General features: G+C 44.4%; 1 protein-coding gene across 4 annotated transcripts in view; it reads right to left on the bottom strand.

The window, feature by feature from the left end:
* The window catches only part of BICRAL (BICRA like chromatin remodeling complex associated protein), an 81,057-nt gene that overhangs the window by 6,534 nt on the left and 53,291 nt on the right, over positions 1-21,232 (bottom strand). For 3 of the 4 annotated variants that reach the window (XM_042938791.1, XM_042938790.1, XM_042938792.1), the window contains exons 6-11: positions 9,643-9,748; positions 8,670-8,770; positions 6,861-6,922; positions 5,875-6,020; positions 4,472-4,566; positions 2,203-2,305 (exon numbers count right to left, since the gene is read on the bottom strand). In XM_042938791.1, the coding sequence (XP_042794725.1) occupies positions 2,203-2,305; positions 4,472-4,566; positions 5,875-6,020; positions 6,861-6,922; positions 8,670-8,770; positions 9,643-9,748 (613 nt within the window). The remainder of the gene's footprint in view (positions 1-2,202; positions 2,306-4,471; positions 4,567-5,874; positions 6,021-6,860; positions 6,923-8,669; positions 8,771-9,642; positions 9,749-21,232) is intronic. The other variant, XM_042938793.1, reaches the window with a different exon arrangement.

Below are 21,232 nucleotides of genomic sequence, written 5' to 3'. Positions count from 1 at the left end.
GCCCCTCTCCTGCTTGCACTCTGTCTGTCTCCCCAAAATAAAAAAAACATTAAAAAAAAAAAAACATTTTAGAGCCCAGGGGCACCTGAGTGGCTCAGTCTGTTAAGTGTCCAACTTCAGCTCAGGTTGTGATCTCACAGTTCATGAGTTAGAGACCCACATCGGGCTCTGTGCTGACAGCTCAGAGCCTGGGGCCTGCTCTGGAATCTGTGTCTCCCTCTCTCTCTGCCCCCCTTCCCCTTGCACTCTCTCTCAAAAATAAACATTAAAAAAAATTAAAAAAAATTTTTTTTAGAGGCCAGAGAAAAGTAAGGAGGATTCTTATTTATTTGGAGGATTCTTTTTTTTGTTTGTTTTCCTAAGATTTTATTCTTAAGTAATTTCCACACCCAACATGGGGCTTGAACTCACAACACTGAGATCAAGAGTCACGCTCCACTGACTGAGCCAGCCAGGCGCCCTGGGAGGATTCATTTTTATTTCGTTCAGAAAACTTTTTTTAAATGTTTATTTTTGAGAGAGAGAGTGAGAGAGTGCAAGCACATGCGAGCTGAGGAGGAGCAGGGACAGAGAGGGACAGAAGATCCAAAGCAGGCTCCGTGTTGATAGCAGAGAGCCCCATGTGGGGTTCCAACTCATGCACAGTGAGATCATGACCTGAGCTGAAGTCAGATGCTTAACCAACCAAGCCACCCAGGTGCCCCGGGAGGATTCATTTTTAAAAGGCAGATTGTGGGTCAAATCTAATGGCATTCTGTAGGGACCAAGGGCAGGCCACCCCAACAACACAATGGCATACTGATTATTTTGGATTAAAACTACTTAAAAAAACAGCTTGTACAAGGATACTCTGACCCTCCTTGGCTCCCTGAGAGCAGGAAATAAATCCCCCATGTGAAAGGTGCCCTCCCTGTACCAAGAGGCAGAGAGATATCCTCATCACCAGAAACATGGAATTCAGGGCCAAGAAGGATGTATGAACAACCCTTGTTACTTTTCACTAATTTACCACTCCAGTCCAAATTCTGTTTTGAATTCCTTACTAAGTGAAGTCCCAGAGTTAAGTCTCTTTATCGTATCAATTCCTCATAGATTTATTGTCTCTTTGTCTAAAAAGTAGAAAAACTGCCTGCCTTGGTTACTCTTTCAGTCTCAACTTCATTATTGGACCTTTGTACACATGTAATAAAACTTTTGGGGGGCGCCTGGGTGGCTCAGTCAGTTGAGCCTCTGACTTTGGCTCAGGTCATGATCTCACAGTTGGAGCCCCACATTGGGCTCTGTACTGACAGCCAGGAGCCTGGAGACTGCTTCGGATGCTATGTCTCCTTCTCTCTCTGCCCCTCCCCACTTTGTGCTCTGTTTCTCAAAAATAAATGTTAAAAAAATAAAATAAAACTTTTGTTTCCTCCTATTAATAGGTCTTATGTAAATTTAATTCTTAGCCCAGCTAGAAAAACTTTGGACAGAGGGAAATTTCTTCCCCCCCTTCAACGAAATTAGTGGGAAACTGACAAGAGTGAGAGAAAGGTACTTAAATGGAGCATCTCAATTTACAAGCTTGTGGGCAGGGACCCTACAATGCCTTGCAAATAGTAAGACAACTCAGTAATTTGCTGAGGCTTAAATGCTTTGGGGAAGGCTTCTGACTTAATTTTGTTCTCAAAAACTAGAAAAAGAATGAGAATTTTACGTTTATAATGGGGGAAAATAATCACGTAACAAATGTCGAATTCCAGGTTGGATTTTCTAGGCTATAGGCCTTCTTAGAGTATGCCTACACTGCTCTCATTCTGTTTTTTTTTCTCCCCAGAATTCATTTTATTTATTGTATTGTATTATATAATATTTTAAAGTTTAAAAAATTTTTAAAGTTTAAATTAATTTATTTTGAGAGAGAGGGAGGGTGAGCAGGGGAGGGGCAGAGAGAGAGGGAGGGAGAGAGAGAATCCCAAGCAGGCTCCACACTGCAAACTTGGACCCTGATGTGGGGCTTGAACTCAGGAACCATGAGATTATGACCGGAGGTGAAATCAAGAGTTGGGTGCTTAACCACTGAGCCACCCAGGCATCCCCTCCAGAATTCATTTTGTACCTTCAGGTTTTGTAACCAGAGGTGGTTCAGACAGACTCCCCAAAGGCCCATGGCCCGGACCCCATAAGTCCGTCCCTCTCCTCTACTTTCCCTCTGACGTTTCTTACCAGGGTCTACAAGTGCCAGACGCTTGTCTCGGGACAGAGAAGCTCTTTCCTCCTGGTTGAACATTCTATCGATCATCACCATCTCAGCAGAGGGATTGATCCGCTAAAAACGAGAGAGTCCGGTCATTTCAGATGCCTTTTAACAAGTGCAAACATCCCACTGTGTCTTTGAAACAAACGAAGCAACCAGACATGAGGATTTGGTGTTTAGGTTCTAGTCATGTCCCATTTAGTCACATTTTTTTTAAAGAAATCTTTTTCTTTAAATGTTTATTTATTTTGAGAGAGAGTGCACGCACATGAGAGCTCAGGGGGAGGGGGTGGGGAGGACAAAGAGAGATGAGAGAGAGAATGCCAAGCAGGGCTCCGTGCTAACAGCACGGGGCTAGATCCCATGAATTATGAGGTCATGACCTGAGCCAAAATCAAGAGTCAGACACTTAACTGCCTGAGCCACCCAGGTGCACCTCTGTTTAGTCACATTTATCCTTATCATGTAGGAATGCATTTTTTAAAATTGTATTTTGGGGGAAAAAGTGATTTACACATTGATACAAAATTCAAAAGGTACTAAAGAGGATGTGAAAAATAAGCCTGCCTTCTTGGCTTGCCCTGCCTTTCCCTGGGGGCACCTGCACCTACCAGTGTTACTAGACTCTTCTAGACTGATTTTATGCACACACATGCATTGACATTCTTCTTTATTTCTGCACACAAATGGTAGCAACTACACACATTGTTCTGTATCTTTCTTATTTCCTTCTCTGCTTACTAATACGTTAAAAGTCTTTTCATTGCATGACCTTTTTTTTTAATAGAAGATAATTTGACCAAATAGGTGGGCCTTTCCTCAAAAATGGTACTCTTTTTTGACATCTCAGCATTTTGTTTCTGAAATGGTTGTTAAAATGAGAACAACTATTTCAGGCTTTGGAGGCACAAATTTAAGTAAATATATATATATACATATATATATATATATGTATATATATATATATATATATATATATATTAAAAAAAATTTTTTTAACGTTTATTCATTTTTGAGAGAGACAGAGTGCAAGCAAGGGTGGGGCAGAGAGAGAGGGAGACAGAATCCGAAACAGGCTTCAGGCTCCAATCTGTCAGTACAGAGCCTGACACAGGGCTCGAACCCACGAACTGTGAGGTCATGATCTGAGCCAAAGTTGGACACTTAACCCCCCAGGTGCCCCAATGTGTGTGTGTGTGTGTGTGTGTGTGTGTGTGTGTGTGTGTATAGTTAAGTAAACATAAACACACATGTATTTACACTGTACTGTCTATGTGCACAATGTAGTTCAACTAAGTTCCCAAGGGACATTTTCAAAGTTAATTTTAAATTTAAGACTGCTTGTAAGAGGCCAATTTATAGGTTAAGGCTGATACGATTTTAGAATTGTTTCTAAAATCTCAGAAGAGGTTTGGTCTTTCTACCATTTCCTGAGGTATCTTACATTTTTCTCTAATTAACGGATGCTTTAAAACTAATTTTAGTGTCTATTTAGGGAGATGAAAAGACTCTGGAATTAAGACAATGGTGATTATTGCACAACCCTACAAATATACTGAAAACCATCAAGTTGTACACTTATATTTATTTTTGTCCACATTTATGTTTTTTAGTAGGCTTCATGTCCAGCATGGAGCCCAGCATGAGGCTTGAACTCAAGACTGTCAGGTCAAGACCTGAACTGAGATCAAGTGTCGGACGCTAAACTGACTGAGCCACCCAGGCGCCCCCAAGGCGTACGTTTTTAAATCGTGCAGGGATTTTATGGCATGTTCATGATCACTCCGTTAAAAACAAGACAAAACCAATTTTAACATCTGTTGTCACCTCGTCTTTTCAGATGTCACTCTGAACAACCTTCGCCACATCTCTGGGCTGGTGAGAGGCGGCTGGCAGCATCAGAGTGTGGATGGTGGCTGGGGGGTGCCCAGCCAGACCAGATGGTCCCCGTCTACCTTCTAGCTCTGTTAGTTACTCTGCAAGCTCACTGGCTGTGGAATGTTAGGCAAATGACTTAGCCAAAGCACTGGTTTCCTCGTTTGGGGCCAGGAAAGCCACAGCACTCACTAGGTGTGATCGCGTGTGGAAAGCGCACCAGATGCCAAGTGCTGTAGTATCTGTGCCTTTTAAACTATGCTGGGAAAATGTGATTCCCTGAGGTTTTTTTCTCTCTGAATTAGTAGCTGTGACCTGTAGAGTTTTAAAAAAAACAACTATGCGTGGTAGCAGTGTTTTTACCATGGCATCTTCTAGAAGCAGGCATCTGTATTTGTTAAGCATCGCTTGGGTCCTTTTTAGGAGCTGAGTGGCAACTGTTTCAAATTCATTGTCGACTTAAAAAAAAAAAAAAGGAGAGAAAGAGAGAAAATGGTAAGACCGTGCAAATCACCACTAGGGTTTTTCTTTCTTAGGCCCGAAATGCATTACTCTTCCATTGCTCAAATCTGTCTTTTCTGTGACAGTTTTCTCTTCCTAGATTAGCTTTCCTTGTTTAAACAAGCTTCTGCGCTGCTTTTCTCACGGTCCATTGTTATGTGATCAAGCAAGTCATTTCAATACTAGCTTATGTTAACTTAAATCAGGAAGCCAAGAGCATAACGCTTTTAACATCACCTATAAAGGAAAACCACGTAACACAGACGTGCAATAAATATCAATGAACAGAGAATGATCTGCTGGTCTAGGTGGCCGTACCCCCTCTCCCTTCAATGGTATGAAAGACGAAAACAGTTGAAACAACGCAGTCCTGCTGTCTGGGGTGGGCCGACTGGTTTTTATGTGAGGACACAAACTAGTTCATGATATCCTGCAGGTCATGGTGCAGTGGCTCTGGCCTTTGCCTGCCGGTCTCCAAAGGTTTCACATTTTCTAATCACTCCGAGTCTTCACATCTCTGTATAATTCGGGATCTGGACCCTATTCCCGGGAACTCCCAGGGAAGCTCCCAGGGGACTGACAGGGACACCACTGTACTCAGATCAGAGACCCCAGCCAGGGAAGCAAGACCAGTGGCAGCAGAGGGAGGCATTCAAGCAGTAGAAGGGAACTACCAGAGTCCAGGCTTGGGGACGGTGGTGGGAAGGGTGGGGGGGAGGGCGGGCCCAACTCCGTTGTGCATCTGTGAGAGGCATCGGAATGGCGGGGTTCCAGGTTGGTAATGGGGCTCCCAGCCTTAATCTTTTTTGCCAGTTTCTTGACATACAACAATGCCCTAGACTCACTTTGGAACCTTGAAGAATGCTTGTGAGGGCTAAAGTATCTCTCTAATTCATAAAACTGGTAGTAGCAGCTAAGGGTATGCAATCTGCCTCAATACAAAAAATCACTGGCTAGAGTACCTGCTTCTGAGCCATCCCGCCTGCAGCCAGTAGTCCAGACAATGCTTTGGACTCACTGCCCCCAAATCTGTCAATAAAATACTCTGACATCTGCATATCCCTTCACAGAATATTGAGAAGAGTAAGTCACATAACCCTAAACATGGACCAGGAGATTGAGTAAATTGGGAACAAGTTAGGTCTGTGATTAAAAACACTAACGTGCCTACTGTCTGGGAGCTACGTGGCTCTCGCTCTTCTGTGGGGCATCCATAGGATGGTGTCTGGTGTCACAGTGGCACTCTGGGGTTACAGCCTGTTTACCTTTCTTCAAGTCTTCCTCGGTGGGCATGGAGCCCTGGCACACGTGGTAGGAGAGTAGCCTCTGCACCGCATCACTTAGTGATCGGAACTGACTTTTATCAGGTGTCACAGCGTGGGCTTGGTCCCTCTGTAACTGCTGGAGAATGCTTTAAAAGAGAAATTGCCCATGTCAGTGGAGATCCATGGTAGGAAACCTAATTGCGATTTGCATGCAAAGAAATTAAGACCTACAGGAATGTTATTATTCACAGTGTGGCAGCTCTGTTTTTTTACTTCATAGGCGTTTACCAAACCATGCTTCTCCTCAGAGACCCTTCAGCCAATCGAAGGGTATGTGGTATGCTGGAAAGACCAAGAACTATTCTTCTTAAGAACAAAAGAGCCAACGGTAGACTCAAACTATATATGATACGCAGCTGACCCTTCAGCAACATGGGAGGCTGGGGGCACTGACTCCCCGCAGAGTCAGAAACCCACAGAGAACTTGACTTTCCCCAAACTTTACTAATGGCCTCCTGTGGACTGGAAGCCTTACTGATTACACAGTCCACTAATATATAGTTTTTATATTATATGCATTATACAGAGAAAAGAAAACGTTATTAAGAAAATCGTAAGGAACAGAAAATACATCGATAGAAAATACATTTTCTGCATTTATCAGAAAAAATCTGCGTATAAGCGGACCTGCACAGTTCAAATCCGTGATGTTCAAGGGTCACTGTATTTATAGGTCCTAATAGAAACAAACTATAGGAAATTATTTTCAAAGTACATTAAAAAAATATTATATACATTATATATATATATACACACACACACACACATATTGTATACACACACACACACATACACACACACACACACACACACACACACACACACACACACATATATACATTATAACCTGACTTCTGTTGTATATTTATTGAAGGTTAGGAACCTAGAGAAATGGTCAAAATGAGTCATTTCCAAGGGTCACTTACAAAGCTCCTTTAGTTAGTTGTTTTGTAGCAGGCCGCTTTTGTCCTCCTGAATGACTATCCACCTAAAGACAAAACATACCTCTTATTACTCCCTTTCGTAGAAACAATAAGCAGAATGTAGTTACACATAGTTATGTTACAGATATTTTCAATTCCCTATCCAGAGCATATTCTTTTTTAAGTTTAAGTTTATTCATTTATTTTGAGAGAGACAGAGAGAGCGCACAAGCATGAGAGATGGAGAGAGAATCCCAAGCAGGCTGTGCACTGTCAGCACAGAGCCAACGTGGGGCTCGAACTCACAGACTGTGAGATCATGACCTGAGCTGAAATCAAGAGCTGGATGCTTAACCAACTGAGCCACCCAAACACCCCTTTGTTTTGATTTTAATTAAAAACCTTTGTTTTAATTTTTTATTTTATAGAGAAAGAGTGTGTGAGTCGGGGAGAGGGGCAGAGGGAGAGACAGAGTCTTAAGCAGACTCCACGTTCAGCGCAGAGCCCGATGTGGGACTCAATCCCAACACCTTAGGACCATGACCTGAGCTGAAATCAAGAGTCTAACGCTCAACTGCCTGAGCCACCAGGTGCCCCTCAAGAGCATATTCTAAGAATGGGGACTGTACCCCGCTAAAAAAATAAAACAAGCCAGTCCACAGACCCATGTAGCAAAGTCACACCGTGTCAAGATTATGAAAAGCTGTACTATCAGTTCCCTGGAAGGGATTGTATTTAAAGCCTGAATCTCCAACTCTATAAATGCATCATTAGATTTTTGAAGTATATTTGTGGGTACCAACTCCATGAACATCTGAAAATCCCTTAGCTATTACAGTCAAGGTGTGTGATTTAGTAGGTAATTTCTCTCTTTTTTTCCTTTAAGTAAACTACACCCCAACATGGGGCTCAAACTTATGACCCTAGATCAAGAGTTGTGAGCTCTACTGACTGAGCCAGCCAGGTGCCCATGGTAGGGCATTTCTTATGTCAATGTTAAGGGAACAAACATGACTTATGTCAGAATCTGAGAACTGAACCAGATCCTTCACGGAGTATTCCAGGCGGGCCCAGACTATAACAAGTTTCATTAAACTATGAATTGGGGTTTGATTGAGAAGAAACTAAGGGCTCAGCAAGCTGAAAACAAAAATATTTTTCCTTCCTTTTTAGATCAGTGGTTCGGTTAAAAGACCACAGAAACGGACTATTTCATATATTCCTGGTTGCTACAGCAGAAAAATAAAAAACTCTTGGTATAACTAAGAGGAACAGATCTACTTCAGTTATGATAATGAGTGACACCACTGAATAGTAAACTACATGTTTTTAGTGCCTACTATGTATCGGCTACTAGTATATTATTATGGTTATCATTATTGTTTTAATGTTTATTTTTGAGAGAAGGAGAACGTGAGCGGGGAAGGGGCAGAGAGAGGGGGACAGAGGATCCGAGGGTCCCCATTGACAGTAGTGAGCCCAGTGCGGGGCTCGAACTCACAAACTGTGAGATCACGACCTGAGCCAAAGTCGGATGCTCAACCGACTGAGCCGCCCAGGAGCCCCAGCTTCCAGTCTATTATTAATTCATGAGGAAATGACAGTGCTGTAATGTGAGAAATAGAATAGACACATGAACCCCATAAACATTAACAGAACACAGCCTGGCCTGTCGGGAAGGTCTTCAGTGAGCAAGCACACTTTTGTGTGTAGATGATACCAGGCGGCAACCACCAAGCGGGAGATGACACACCTACATTTCCTCCCAATTATGCTCAACCTTAGGAAGAAGCTATGCAAATTGTCCTCTACCTGCACAGCTGGCTGGCCAGGAGATGATCCAACTACCTTTTCCTGCTGTGGCTGTGCGGTTCCTAAGGACACCGGTATAACTTTGCTTCCAGAATCCTGCCCTATTAGAATGAACACATAAGACAACAGAAACAGTCAATCGGGCCCCTTATATCACCCCTAGAGGCCAATGGATGTGGGTTACTGAATGTTCTGAGAACGATTTCTTTATCACGAATGCTTGCTCTGAGGAAGGACGGTGGGAAGTACATTTATCTACAGAAGTCCTAGCGGCAGATGTCAGGATTAGTAAAGCCTACGTGGTAATAAATAGAAAGTAGATACATAAATCAATGGGAATAAATAAAAGCTGCCAGTGTTACAGTTTCGAATTATCGAAGGTCTGAGGAACAGGCCTCGAGCCAGTCACTGCAGCAGTATTACTGGACAGCCAGCCAGGATTACGACACCCCAAAATGCTCACGAACGATGTAAGGGATGGGAGGCCCAAGCAGGAGGCTGATTACAAGTGTTCCTGCTTTTGTCTTTTTCAGTATTTACTGAGCAGTGCAGGTATTCAAAACTTTAGAAGGAACGGAAGACATAGCCCACAATATTTTTAGTCTTGGCGGGGGGGGGGGGGGGATTCCAAATATATATAAATAAAATGACATGAGGATAGTTACAGAGTCCCTTGTGCCATAGGACACTGGATTTTGTTGTTTCCGAGCAGCACATTTCCCCCCAAATTAAGTGCGTCATAATTTAATTAGAAGTGCGTTTTGTTTTTCTTTCTTAGTAGTGTATAAAATGAAAGTGGGGATTGCAACATGGTTTATCATTCGGGGGGGAAAGGAGGCAGAAGGAACGGTCAGGGTGGGGAGGAGGCTGAATGGGAAGGGCTACATGCAGGGTGAGGGGTGGGAAGAGAGTGTCCTCTGGATTTGGGGAGACAGGGGACGGCTGAGGGGAGATTACTGTGAAGGCTCCTGACCTGGCAGTGCGGTGTTCAGGAGGCCAGGGATCTGTGCTTGCCTCAGGCCATCTGTGGTCTTGGAAGCGGATATGGGGGAAGTCTGATTCAAACCTTTTTTCTGAGCCTGCGAAAAATATTGCCAAGAGGAAAAGTTAATTTCGTGACTAAAGGCTGTAACAGATTCCTCAAAACACCAATTAGGCCAGTTAATGCCTACCCGGCATCACCGTCAGGTTAGATTACAAAACAAAAGCAGAGTTTTCCGTCACTCTCCTACCACGCTGGGAGGACCGCAAGCAGCGCCCTTTAAAACGCTACAGGCGAGCCGAATTTTCTCAGTGCCATTCACGGGGATGCTGAGTTGATGCCAGACTGCTTTCTTGCCCCGGGACTGTGGTGCCCAGACACAAAGGCAGAGCCAGAAGCTCACTTTCTATCCGCAGTAATTTTCTAGCCTGCAGGGACTATGATCCCAACTACCAGAACCTATGGGGGCGGGGTGCTGCACGGACTCTGAGCACCTGGTCAGGGTCCAAGCGCCAGCCCCAAACCTACTGTGAGCACACACTGCTGTGTAGATGATCTAGAGTACGTGTCACCCCTGCCACCGGTATGTCTCCCGTTCGCATCATGTCAACATCAGGGTGATGTGCTTCTTTTCTATAAATGAGGACATGAACTGGATGAAGTTTAGGGACTGACAAGTTCCTTGTAGCTCTAAAAAGATCTGTTATCTCTATGATCCATTTAAAGGAAGATGATAAAGGGCTTTTAAATTACTCTCAATTTTTGGGGCGCCTGGGTGGCTCAGTCGGTTAAGCGTCCGACTTCGGCTCAGGTCATGATCTCACGGTCCGTGAGTTCGAGCCCCGCGTCGGGCTCTGTGCTGACAGCTCAGAGCCTGGAGCCTGTTTCAGATTCTGTGTCTCCCTCTCTCTGACCCTCCCCCGTTCATGCTCTGTCTCTCTCTGTCTCAAAAATAAATAAACGTTAAAAAAAAAAATTAAAAAAAAAAAATAAATTACTCTCAATTTTTAACCTTCTGTGTCATTACTGCTTCATAGTGCAATAAGTTTTCAGAGTTTTTTCTTCAGTTTTATATTTTCTATTCTATCAGTGGATTGAGAATTTAGTGCAGCCATCCCCACGGGGGACTTAAACTATGACCTTGGCCTGATTAAAATGTTCCCACCAGCCATTCATGTGTGGGCACTCACACAGTCTTTAGCAATGCCTGACCATTGGCCAAGTAAGTTCATGCTGACATTTCTATTCTAAGCGAATATTCAATTATCTATTTGGTTCTCTCCTCTAATACAAAAATGGAGAGGGATTTCTTTTTAGAGCTATACATCCTTTTTGTGTCCTTAGTGTTTATTTATTTATTTTTGGGTGACAGAGAGAGAGAGAGAGAGAGGGAGGGAGGGAAGGAGGGGCAGAGAGAGAGAGAGAGAGAGAGAGAGAGAGAGAGAGAATCCCAAGCAGGCTCCGCACTGTCAGCACAGAGCCCGACGCAGGGCTTGAACTCACGAACACTGACATCATGACCTGAGCTGAAGTCAGATGCTTAACTGACTGAGCCACCCAGGTGCCCTGAGAGAGATGTGACATCACCCCAGAAGGAAGAGGTCACTACAAAGTTGGAAATGGTCACCTTGCTCATCCTTCCATTAGCAGGGAAGGTCAGACCTACACCATTCTACGCAGACAGCTAATACATTTTTAGTAACAAAACCCGGAGGGGAAATTTTCCAGTGTTCACAGCATTTCACCTAGAACATAACTCTGCTCTCCTAGTGTTGGTAGCTGTCCACACGGAGGACACTGGGGTTGCAGGGAGGTCTGGGGAAAACGGTGAGGACCCTCTCAGATATTTCCAGGGGATGAACACTAAGGGCCACCTTGAATAAAAAACAAACAGATAAAAGTTGGGAAAATGTGGCTTCACAGGGCAAGGCTATATACTACATGGAACTCTGAACTAACCAGACCACCAAGAATAGATGGACCAGAGTGAATATGTTCCAGTGACCGCAGTCCTTACGGTAGTGCTGTTAATACACAGTTTGGGAATTTTTCCCAATGTGCCTAGTTCGCACGAAACAGAAGAATGTCAGTCATCCTTACTGCTTTAGAGTATACAACTTTTTTTTTTTAAATAAAAATGGCATTACCCAGCCTGATCTTCCACCTTACTTATCAGACATGACCTAAAATGATTCACAGTTACTAAACAGATGAACGAAACAAAATTTCTACAGCAGCACCTGGGCGGCTCAGTGGGTTAAACATCTGACTCTCGACTTCCACTCAGGTCCTGATCTCATGGTTCGTGAGATCGAGCCCTGCGTCGGGCTCTGCACTGGCAGCTTGGAGCCTGCTTGGGATTCTCTCTTTCTGCCCCTCCTCTGCTTATGTGCTCTCTCTCAAAATAAATAAATACACATTAAAAAACAAACAAACAAACAAAAAAAACAAAAAAAAAAAAAAACAAACAACCCCCCTGCATACATAAGCGATAAAACTATACAGCAAAGCAAGAAAGAGATCACCAGGAAAGTCAGGAGAAGGGCTGTGGTTCGGAAGGCATATAGAGGGGGCTGGTTTCTGGGGCTACTTGGCAATATTCTATTTCTTGAGTGGTTACGTGGATGGGAATTTGCTTTTGAATTCTTTGTTAACCGTTCGATCATGTCTTCCACATTTTTTTCTAAATGTGTGCTCTTTCACAACACAGAAGAGTGAAAGGGAAAAAAACCCAGAACAACCTCATGTCCAAGCCTGAAAATGAAAGTACTGTTGTGTCTAAAAACAAGGAAACTGAGGCGCCTGGGTGGCTCAGTCGGTTAAGCAGCCGACTTCGGCTCAGGTCACGATCTCGCGGTCCGTGAGTTCGAGCCCCGCGTCGGGCTCTGTGCTGACAGCTTGGAGCCTGGAGCCTGCTTCGGATTCTGTGTCTCCCTCTCTCTGACCCTCCCCTGTTCATGCTCTGTCTCTCTCTGTCTCAAAAATAAATAAACGTTAAAAAAAAAAAAAAACAAGGAAACTGAAGGGGACCCTCTCGTTTAAGCACATGTTGGAGTGTTTTGTAGTCCCCTTGCCCACCTGTGTGGGTGCCAAGCATTGGCATCAGGGCGTTTTCATCTTACCCCTGCCTGTGTCCTCAAGTACGCCTTCCCTCGGGAGGAGGACGGTCACTCCAGTTGTCCCACTGTGGGGTAATTGCACAGGTTGGGCTGGGGCGGGTAGGGCCAGGGTGGTGTTAGAGTCAGAATGCATGGGGGGAGCCTGGCCTGGGCCCTGCAGTGGCATAACCTCAGTCCAGCTGGTCTGTATGTTCGGAAAGCTCCGTGCCTTAGGGACCACTCTGTCTCCAGAAGTTCGCCGCTCGCTCCCAGTCTACATATTTTCAGGGCCGGACTTTGGTCTGTCTGGGTCACTGCTGTATTCCCGGCACCAGAACAGGGCCAGCACCACAGTGAGCGCACAGCAAACAGTTATTCAGTAAACTGTGTGAATGAATTCCACTGCAGTGTACGTCACGGGGGTCTGTCCCTCCTCCCAGCCCCCCCCCCAACCCCTCAGGATCCATCACCTCTCTCCTGTTCCCCAAAACTTCAGGCTGCCCACAACTGACCATCTTTTCCAGAAGTGAAATTTACCACCTGTCCTGTTTCCTGAACTCTTAGAGAAGCCTTGCTCTTTAAATACATTTTCTTGACAAACAGACTGTTTAAGGATACTTTGTTGAGAACTTGGCTCTAAGAAATCTGCTAACATCAGTATACATTTTAATGCTTTAGATCCTATGGATTATCTTTGATATCATGTAAACATACAGAAGAACCCCAACAAATCAAAATATTTGATATGTCAACCTCCCCTTCTGGGGTATACTTTGAAAGAAACCAATTACAACCTAGCAAGACAATATTCACCTAACAACAGGCATTTACTGAATGAGGGAGACCACTGGGGGGCTCTGTCCAGCCACACTCCCCTCTGGGAATTGTCCTATTGCCACAGAAACGGGTTGGAGCCAGGAAGGTTGGAGAAGACACAAAGGTGTGTTACCTGCCAGAGGCATCGAGGGTTAAACTTTAGGAAAGGAAGGAGCACTTTTTCTTCCATCTAAAAGTGCCAAGCTTGGGGCCCCTGGGTGGCTTAGTTGGTTGAGAGCCCAACTCTTTTGATTTGAGCTCAGGTCATGATTCTAGGGTTGTGGGATTGAGCCCCATGTCGATCCCATGCTCAGCATGGAGCCTGCTTAAGATTCTTTCTCTCTCCCTCTGCCCCTCCCCTGCTCTTTCTGTAATAAAAATTTTTTAAATAAAATAAAAGTGCCAATCCTGCCAATGGAGCAGTTTATCCACCCAGAGGCGTACCTTTTTCTATTTTGGCTCAGAGGGGCACTTTTTCTTAATTTGAACAAAGGTTCTGTATACAGCAGTAGAGGCCCTGTATGGTCACTTCGTGTCACCCATGGCCCTGCTCCTCTGGCTATGGCTTACTGAGCCACAGTGGGTCATTAAGCTTCTGCTGGGAATTTTGAGTGGTGGTGGGGAATGGATACCCAAAGGCAGTGGCTCTCAAATGCAGGTTTATAGACTAGCTGCATCAAGATCACCTAGGGAGCTTCTGAAATACCAAGTTTCTGGGTTCTAGCCACAAGATTCAGAAATCCAATGTGGGCTTAGGAATTTAAAATTCTTCTCTGTCTCAAAAATAAATAAACGTTAAAAAAAAAAAAAGGGGGCGCCTGGGTGGCTCAGTCGGTTAAGCGTCCGACTTCGGCTCAGGTCACGATCTCACAGTTCTTGAGTTCGAGCCCCACGTCGGGCTCTGTGCTGACAGCTCAGAGCCTGGAGCCTGTTTCAGATTCTGTGTCTCCCTCTCTCTGTCCCTCCCCCGTTCATGCTCTGTCTCTCTCTGTCTCAAAAATAAATAAACGTTAAAAAAAAAAAAGAATTTAAAATTCTTGTATTTATTTATTTATTTAATGTTTATTCATTTTTGAGAGAGACAGACACAGAGGATGAGTGGGGAGGGGCAGAGAGAGAGAGAGAGACACAGAATCCGAAGCAGGCTCCAGGCTCTGAGCTGTCAGCACAGAGCCCAACGCGGGGCTTGAACTCACAAACTGTGAGATCACGACCTGAGCCAAAGCCTGACACTCAAGTGACTGAGCCACCCAGGCACCCCAGGAATTTAAAAGCTCTCTTGATTCCAAAAAGCTCTCTTGATTCTTAGGCACTGCTAAGTTTTGGAAACCACTGCATTTGCATTGGAAGCCGGCCTGAGGTGGCCATTTTGGTGGAGAAGAGTGAGAGAGAACAATGAAGGACAGATAAAAGGCCACGCTATCTTGAACAGGCTGAGGGAACAGCAGAAAGCCTGATTTCTGACCTTATAAGGAGCTACACTGGACTTCCTGAACGTTCTCCTTTTTTGCTAAATGTGTTAGGGTGAGTTTGTTTTTTAGAAAAATTTTTAATGTTTTTAATGAGAGAGAGAGAGACAGTGCTTGAGCGGGGGAGGGGTAGAGAGAGGTGGGGAGACACAGAATCCGAAGCAGGCTCCAGGCTCCAAGCTGTCAGCACAGAGCCCGACGTGGGGCTCGAACCCACAAACCGTGAGATCATGACCTGAGCCGAAGTCGGACGCTCAACCGACTGAGCCACCCAGGCGTATGGTGAGTTTCTGAGAGTTGCAACCCAAAGTACCTCGATGAAGGCACCTGGGCGTCGGCTGTGTACGGGGCACCATGGTCAACCACAGAGAAGGCGGCCGAAGGACACCAACAGGGTCTCTGACCTCTGGGAAGTTCACCATCCAGAACTAACCCAGGCCTACCCCAACACGGCTCATCAGCATACTGTAATTATGGCCTCTATCCTCAACTGGGCCCTCACGCCTGTGTGGTCCTTTCTTTCTCCCAGCCAGCACCTTTGCTCATTTTCCACTGAACGCTATTTCACTGTCTTCAAACCCGTAAGCCAGGTGCAAGTGCATTCAACTCTACCACCACAGCTACACCCTTCCCTGCATCCCCACTCGACCTTTCCTTGCTTCTGTTGTTACAATGGCACAGGCATCCCTCCTCTTTACTACAAAGAATCCCACCAGTGCCCTGGAATTCATGTCCATCTCCTTCCCATCCAGCTTTGGAGAAAAAAAGCTCAAGCCTTTCCCGTATCCTAAAAAACGAATTCCCTCGGCCCTACATCCTGCAGCTTCAGTTACCTTCATCTTTCTGAATGTTATGTGTGCTCATGACCACACCTTCCAGTCTCTCCCTGGTCTATTTCAATCTTTCTGGCTTCCACAACCGACACTCCATGGAAACAAGTCTTACCAAGGTCAGCAGCTGCCTCCTCATTGCTAATGCTGTCAGAAACATCCCAATCCTTACCTCCACTGGCTTCTCAGTGATGCTTCACTCTGTGGACCTCTGTCCTCCTGCCTGTAACATTCTCTTTTCTTAGCGTCCAGAATGCTGGACCCTATTGGTTCCTCCTCTCTGGAATCTTCTGAGTCTCATCTGTGGACTCTTCTTTCTCCTAATCTCCTAAGTAGCAAGGTGCCATGGGTTCTCTTCTGGCCACTTTTTCTTTATTCACACACTCACCCTGATCCATTTCATCCATTTCTACCACTTCACTTACAATGGATATGGTGGTCAGTCTCATTTGCGTCCACATTTTGGTCCTGTGCTTTGGTATAGATAGCTGTTTATCATACACTTTGGTTGTCCTACAGGTTTTCAGGCTTGGCAAACATACCCTACACTGAACTCATAATTTCCCTTCAAACCACAACTCCTTCTCATGTTCTCTATCTCAGTGTACCTGGTGTCACTGTCCAGAGTGTCATTCTTATCTCTCTGCTATAGCCAGTCAATCAGAAGGTCTAACCTAAGTGTCTTCAAACTACTCCATTCCCACAATCTCTAGTGCCACCAGGCTAGTGTAGGTCTTCAGTATTTCATGCTTAGATTATGACACCAGCTCCTTAACGTGCCAGATAAAGGTCCTGTATGATTTGGTCCTTGCTCACCTTTCCTGCCTAAATCTGCTGTATCTCATCTGAACTTGCTTTGCTGTCTCCTCAGTATCACGGTCTCTTCTCTCCCTAGGCTTTTGCACTGCTGTTCCCACTGCTGGAACATTCTTCGCTCAGGCCCTTGCTACCTGGGTTGACTCTTCCTTCCCTTAGTAGGTCTCCATCAGAAGTCACTATCTCAAGGAAACCTTCCCCAACCATCCCATCTGGGTTAGAGGTGTCTTTCTTGAGCCTGGAGCTCTGGATTACTTACTTTTTAAAAATTTTTTAATGTGTTTTTTTTTTTTGTTTGTTTGTTTGTTTTTTTTTTTTATGAAAGAGAGAGACAGAGCATAAGCAGGGGAGGAGCAGAGAGAGAGGGAGACCCAGAATCCGAAGCAGGCTCCAGGCTCTGAGCTGTCAGCACAGAGCCAACGTGGGGCTCAAACTCATGAACCGTGAGATCATGGCCTGAACTGAAGTTGGACACTCAACCAGCTGAGCCACCCAGGCAGTCTGGTAGACTGGTAATCTGGTATATTACTTCTACCGGAGTGTCTAAAACAGTGCTCTGTGGCTGTCAGCTTATCTGTCTGCCTCCTGCTCTGCAACTGACTGGTGTAGCCGTGGGAGGTTCTAAAATACTGTTGAAGGCAGGAATGAAGGAAGGAAGGGAGGAAGGAAAGAAGGAAACATTTAACACAGTAAGTGATTATGCACCCGTTGAGCAGTATGAACGAAAAGTGCAGAGAAGAGATCTGGGGACACTGGAAAAAGGCTTCACTCTTTTAGGGGCTTTGGGTGGGGGCCTGAAGGACAGGATGCATTTCTACCTGTTAGGAAAGCGTGTGTAATGAATGCCCATCTCAGTAAAGACATGGGGCTCACAATGAGTCTGGCCAGTCAGGGAGGTGGGGAGGAGGCGTCAGCCTCACTAAAATGGAGGGTTTTCGACTAGAGAAGCTTAACTAATGGCCAGGGGGTTGTATTTTCTCCTGTGGCGATGGGGAGTCTCAGGTCACCAAGCAAATGTTTTAGGAAGATTACTGTGGTGGAAATCTGCCTTTAGGAAGAGGCAGAAGGCAAATCAATCACCCAGATAATTGCTACATTTGTCCACGTATTAGGGTCAGATTGGGCCTTGGAAATCATCTAAACTCAGTGGTTCTCCACCCTGGTTGCTCTTTAGAATCACTTGGGGAGCTTTTGAAAAATGCTGATGCTTAGAGTCCTTTCTCCAGACCGTTTAAACCAGAATTTATGGAGGAGAGGCCCGGGCATCCATATTTTTAAAAAGCTCCCCAGGTGATTTGATTGCATAGCTAGGGTTCCTCATTTTAGAGAAGAGAAAATTAGGGCTCAGAGAGTTTAAGATGCAAACTTAGTTCACAAAACCCATCCCTGGCAGAGAAGGACCTACAAGCAAGCTCTGACTGCTAATCCAACTCTTGTTTTCCCCATTATATTGCAGTCCCTCTTAAAGTCTAGTTCAGGGCAAGGATGCAGAAAAGGAGAGAAACAGAAAAGAGTACAGTATAGCCAGCTAGCAGGTACAGTCTGCTTCTCTAAGCAATTTGGCCATGCTCTGAACCTCTATCTTCTAGACTGTGAAGTGGAAACAGTATCCACTTGTAGCCCCAAGGTAAGGATTATCACTAATATGGAGAGCCCCTGGCATGTACCAGTTGTCAACAATATGATCGTTATTTTTGTTACTATTGGAAAGAATAGATATGAGACCTTCAAAGACCAATCTGTAGGATTTAGTCATTAAAAGTATAGAAGGAGAGGAAAAAACACCTAGATTTTGAAGTCTGGGTGTCTGAAAATCCAGTGGTTCCACAGTAAGGTTATCAGGCTGAGCTGGAGGGAAAGGAAAGCAGGGAGGGGCAGGGAGGGATGGGGGGGGGGGGCTGGGTGGTCACTATGGCAACCAACACCCGCAAGCATGGTGGGTGCTGCCCTGGAAGAATTTACAAGCTACTAAATCTGCTAGTGATCTGCGGAGATTTGGACTTAAATTAACATGTTTACTTGTGTTTGGCAGGTTAAACTGTTGTAAACTGCCTCCTTTAATCACTGACTTTTGAATATTAATCTGTTTACAAGAAAGTTTAAATCCTGTAAATTATTCTCTGCATTCAGGGATTTCAGTTGACAGGACTCTTTGGAGAAATGGCTGATTCTAGGTCTGAGATAATAGGTTTAGGTAATCGGAAGACATGCCCACAGCGTCTTGGGCCACGAAATTCTCAAAGTAGATGCGGCCGTGTCGAAAGTATAGAAGCCGTCTTTAGCAGGCCTCCACTGACCACATTTGGGACACTTTAGGCATCAAAAAGAAAAATAATGAAAGCAACAGAATGCAACATTAACTACAAAAAGAATGCATGATCTTTTAGAGACAGGCACTAAACTATCACAGATGAATTTCTATGTCTGGATTAGCCTCACAATGATGTTGGGCAGGGGGTGGGGGAATTTAGCTGGGGATGGATGAACAAGCACAGCCATGAGTTGGTAAGCACTGAAGCTAATTGTGCACAGGGGCTCACTGCACTGTTTTGTTTACTTTTGTTCATGTTTAAAATCCCCCATAATAAAATGTTTAAAAATGAATGCAACTCCCCCCGCCCCAGACAAACTGAGTTCATAGTGTTATTCAGAAAAAGAGAGAGAGAGAGAGAAGGAAAGAAAAAGCTCTTTCTGGAAAAGTCCCAGCCAATAACTATAGATAGGAGAATACAATTAGAAAATCCCCATTTTGCAACCACTGATGTAATTAATATTCCAGTGAGGCTCAGAGTCTCAAATCACTGGATGAGAGACTGGGAAAGAGGATAGTCACAAGGTCCCAAAGCACCATCCTGGAGATCATTTCTGCTTTACAAAGGGAAAAAATGTACCTTTGAATACCTGGAGGAGAAAAAACCTAGCAGAAGCTACCTTAGCCAAGTGATCACACCAATAATAGGACAGCTCAACATTCTGTGTCTTGCCGAAACTGTTTAGCCTGACTCTGATCGTGAAGTCACAATCAGAGACCGCCACACTGAGGCCACTCTACAAGACAAATGATCTGGGTTGCTGTGGACTAGAGATGTGACAACAGATGATGTCAGTGCTCTCTGGATTCTGGAATGAAACACTGTTGTAAAGGAAATTATTGGGTCAACTGGAAAAAATCTGATACAACTGCAGTGTATTAATGTTAACTTTTTGGGTTGTGATATTGTGGCTGCGTTGAAGGCGGCCCTTTGTTCTTATTAAATAGCTGGTGAAGTATTCAGGGGTAAGGGGTCATGACATTTGAAACTTTTCAAGATGGTTCAGAGACAAAAGTGTGTGTGTGTGTGTGTGTGTGTGTGTGTGTGTGTATGTGGGTGGTTGTGGGTGTGTGTGTGAGTGTGTATGTAGAGACAGAGAAACACAAGACACACACAGGTGAAGCAAATGTTGCAAAATATAAACAACAGATGAATCTAGGTGAATGGGTTCACTGTACTCTTCCAAGTTTTCTGTGGGTTTGGGAAGTTTTCACAATACAAAAGGTGGGGTGGGGACTTAACTTCACTCTACAAGAAACTGGTTACATTGGTTGCCTGCAGGGAACTGGATGGCTGGGGGACAGAAGGAGGGAAATTTTCACTACAGTATATACCTTTCTGTACTTTTTGGATTTTAAACCAAATACATGTATTTTCTATGCCAAAACCAAATAAAATTTATATTTAGAAACTTACTCCTCTGTAGAGTTAACTCTTATAGGATCAAAACTTGCTGAATTAAATTTCCCTAAATAGACAAACATGGAAGGTCCCTGGGAATGGTGTTGTTATTGTTGTTGCTGTTTTTAATATTTATTTATTTAAGTAATTTCTACACCCAACGTGGGGCTTGAACTGACGACCCTGAGATCGAGAGTTGCATGCTTTTCTGACTGAGTCAGCCAGGTGCCCCGGTGTTTTTGTTTATTACAACATTCTATAAAGTAATTTATACAGAAATTTTACACGGAAATTGTAAAGTAAAAAAGAGAGTCACTGTTAAGTGTTCCTGGATGTTTTGGGGGTTTAAAATTTAGATAACACCTCAACATTACTTTTCTAACTATGCGGTCTCCAAGGCTGTGTCCTCCTTACTCCAATACGCCTGATGCAACTGACCTAGTTCCCAATACTTTTTGGCATTAAAGGTCACAAAAAATTACTCTGGAGCTGCCAGTGGAGGCTTCTTGTTACCTCTGGATAACTGAAACTTTTAGGACTCAGACAGACTTTTTTTTTTCCTTATCAAGGCATTATTTGTTACACAGGGGTTAAAGAGAGATCATGCCGTAGCTGATTATGTATCATTAATAACAGCAAACATAAAACAGATCAACACATACTGATATGAAAACAATCCTCAAGTTATGGAATTAAGTAAAACCACCCATGGCGTGTTGCAGAGTTAAGCAGACGTCTGCAGTTATTTGTGCCCGTCCGTATGCGTAGAGGCTCTTTCAGGGAGAATACAGAGAAAGAACCTAGACGCGGTGGCAGGCTTTCGGAGAGAAACTTGGGAA

Source organism: Panthera leo, chromosome B2, assembly GCF_018350215.1.
Source record: "Panthera leo isolate Ple1 chromosome B2, P.leo_Ple1_pat1.1, whole genome shotgun sequence".
NCBI lineage: Eukaryota > Metazoa > Chordata > Mammalia > Carnivora > Felidae > Panthera > Panthera leo.
This window is presented reverse-complemented; position numbering and strand designations above follow the sequence as displayed.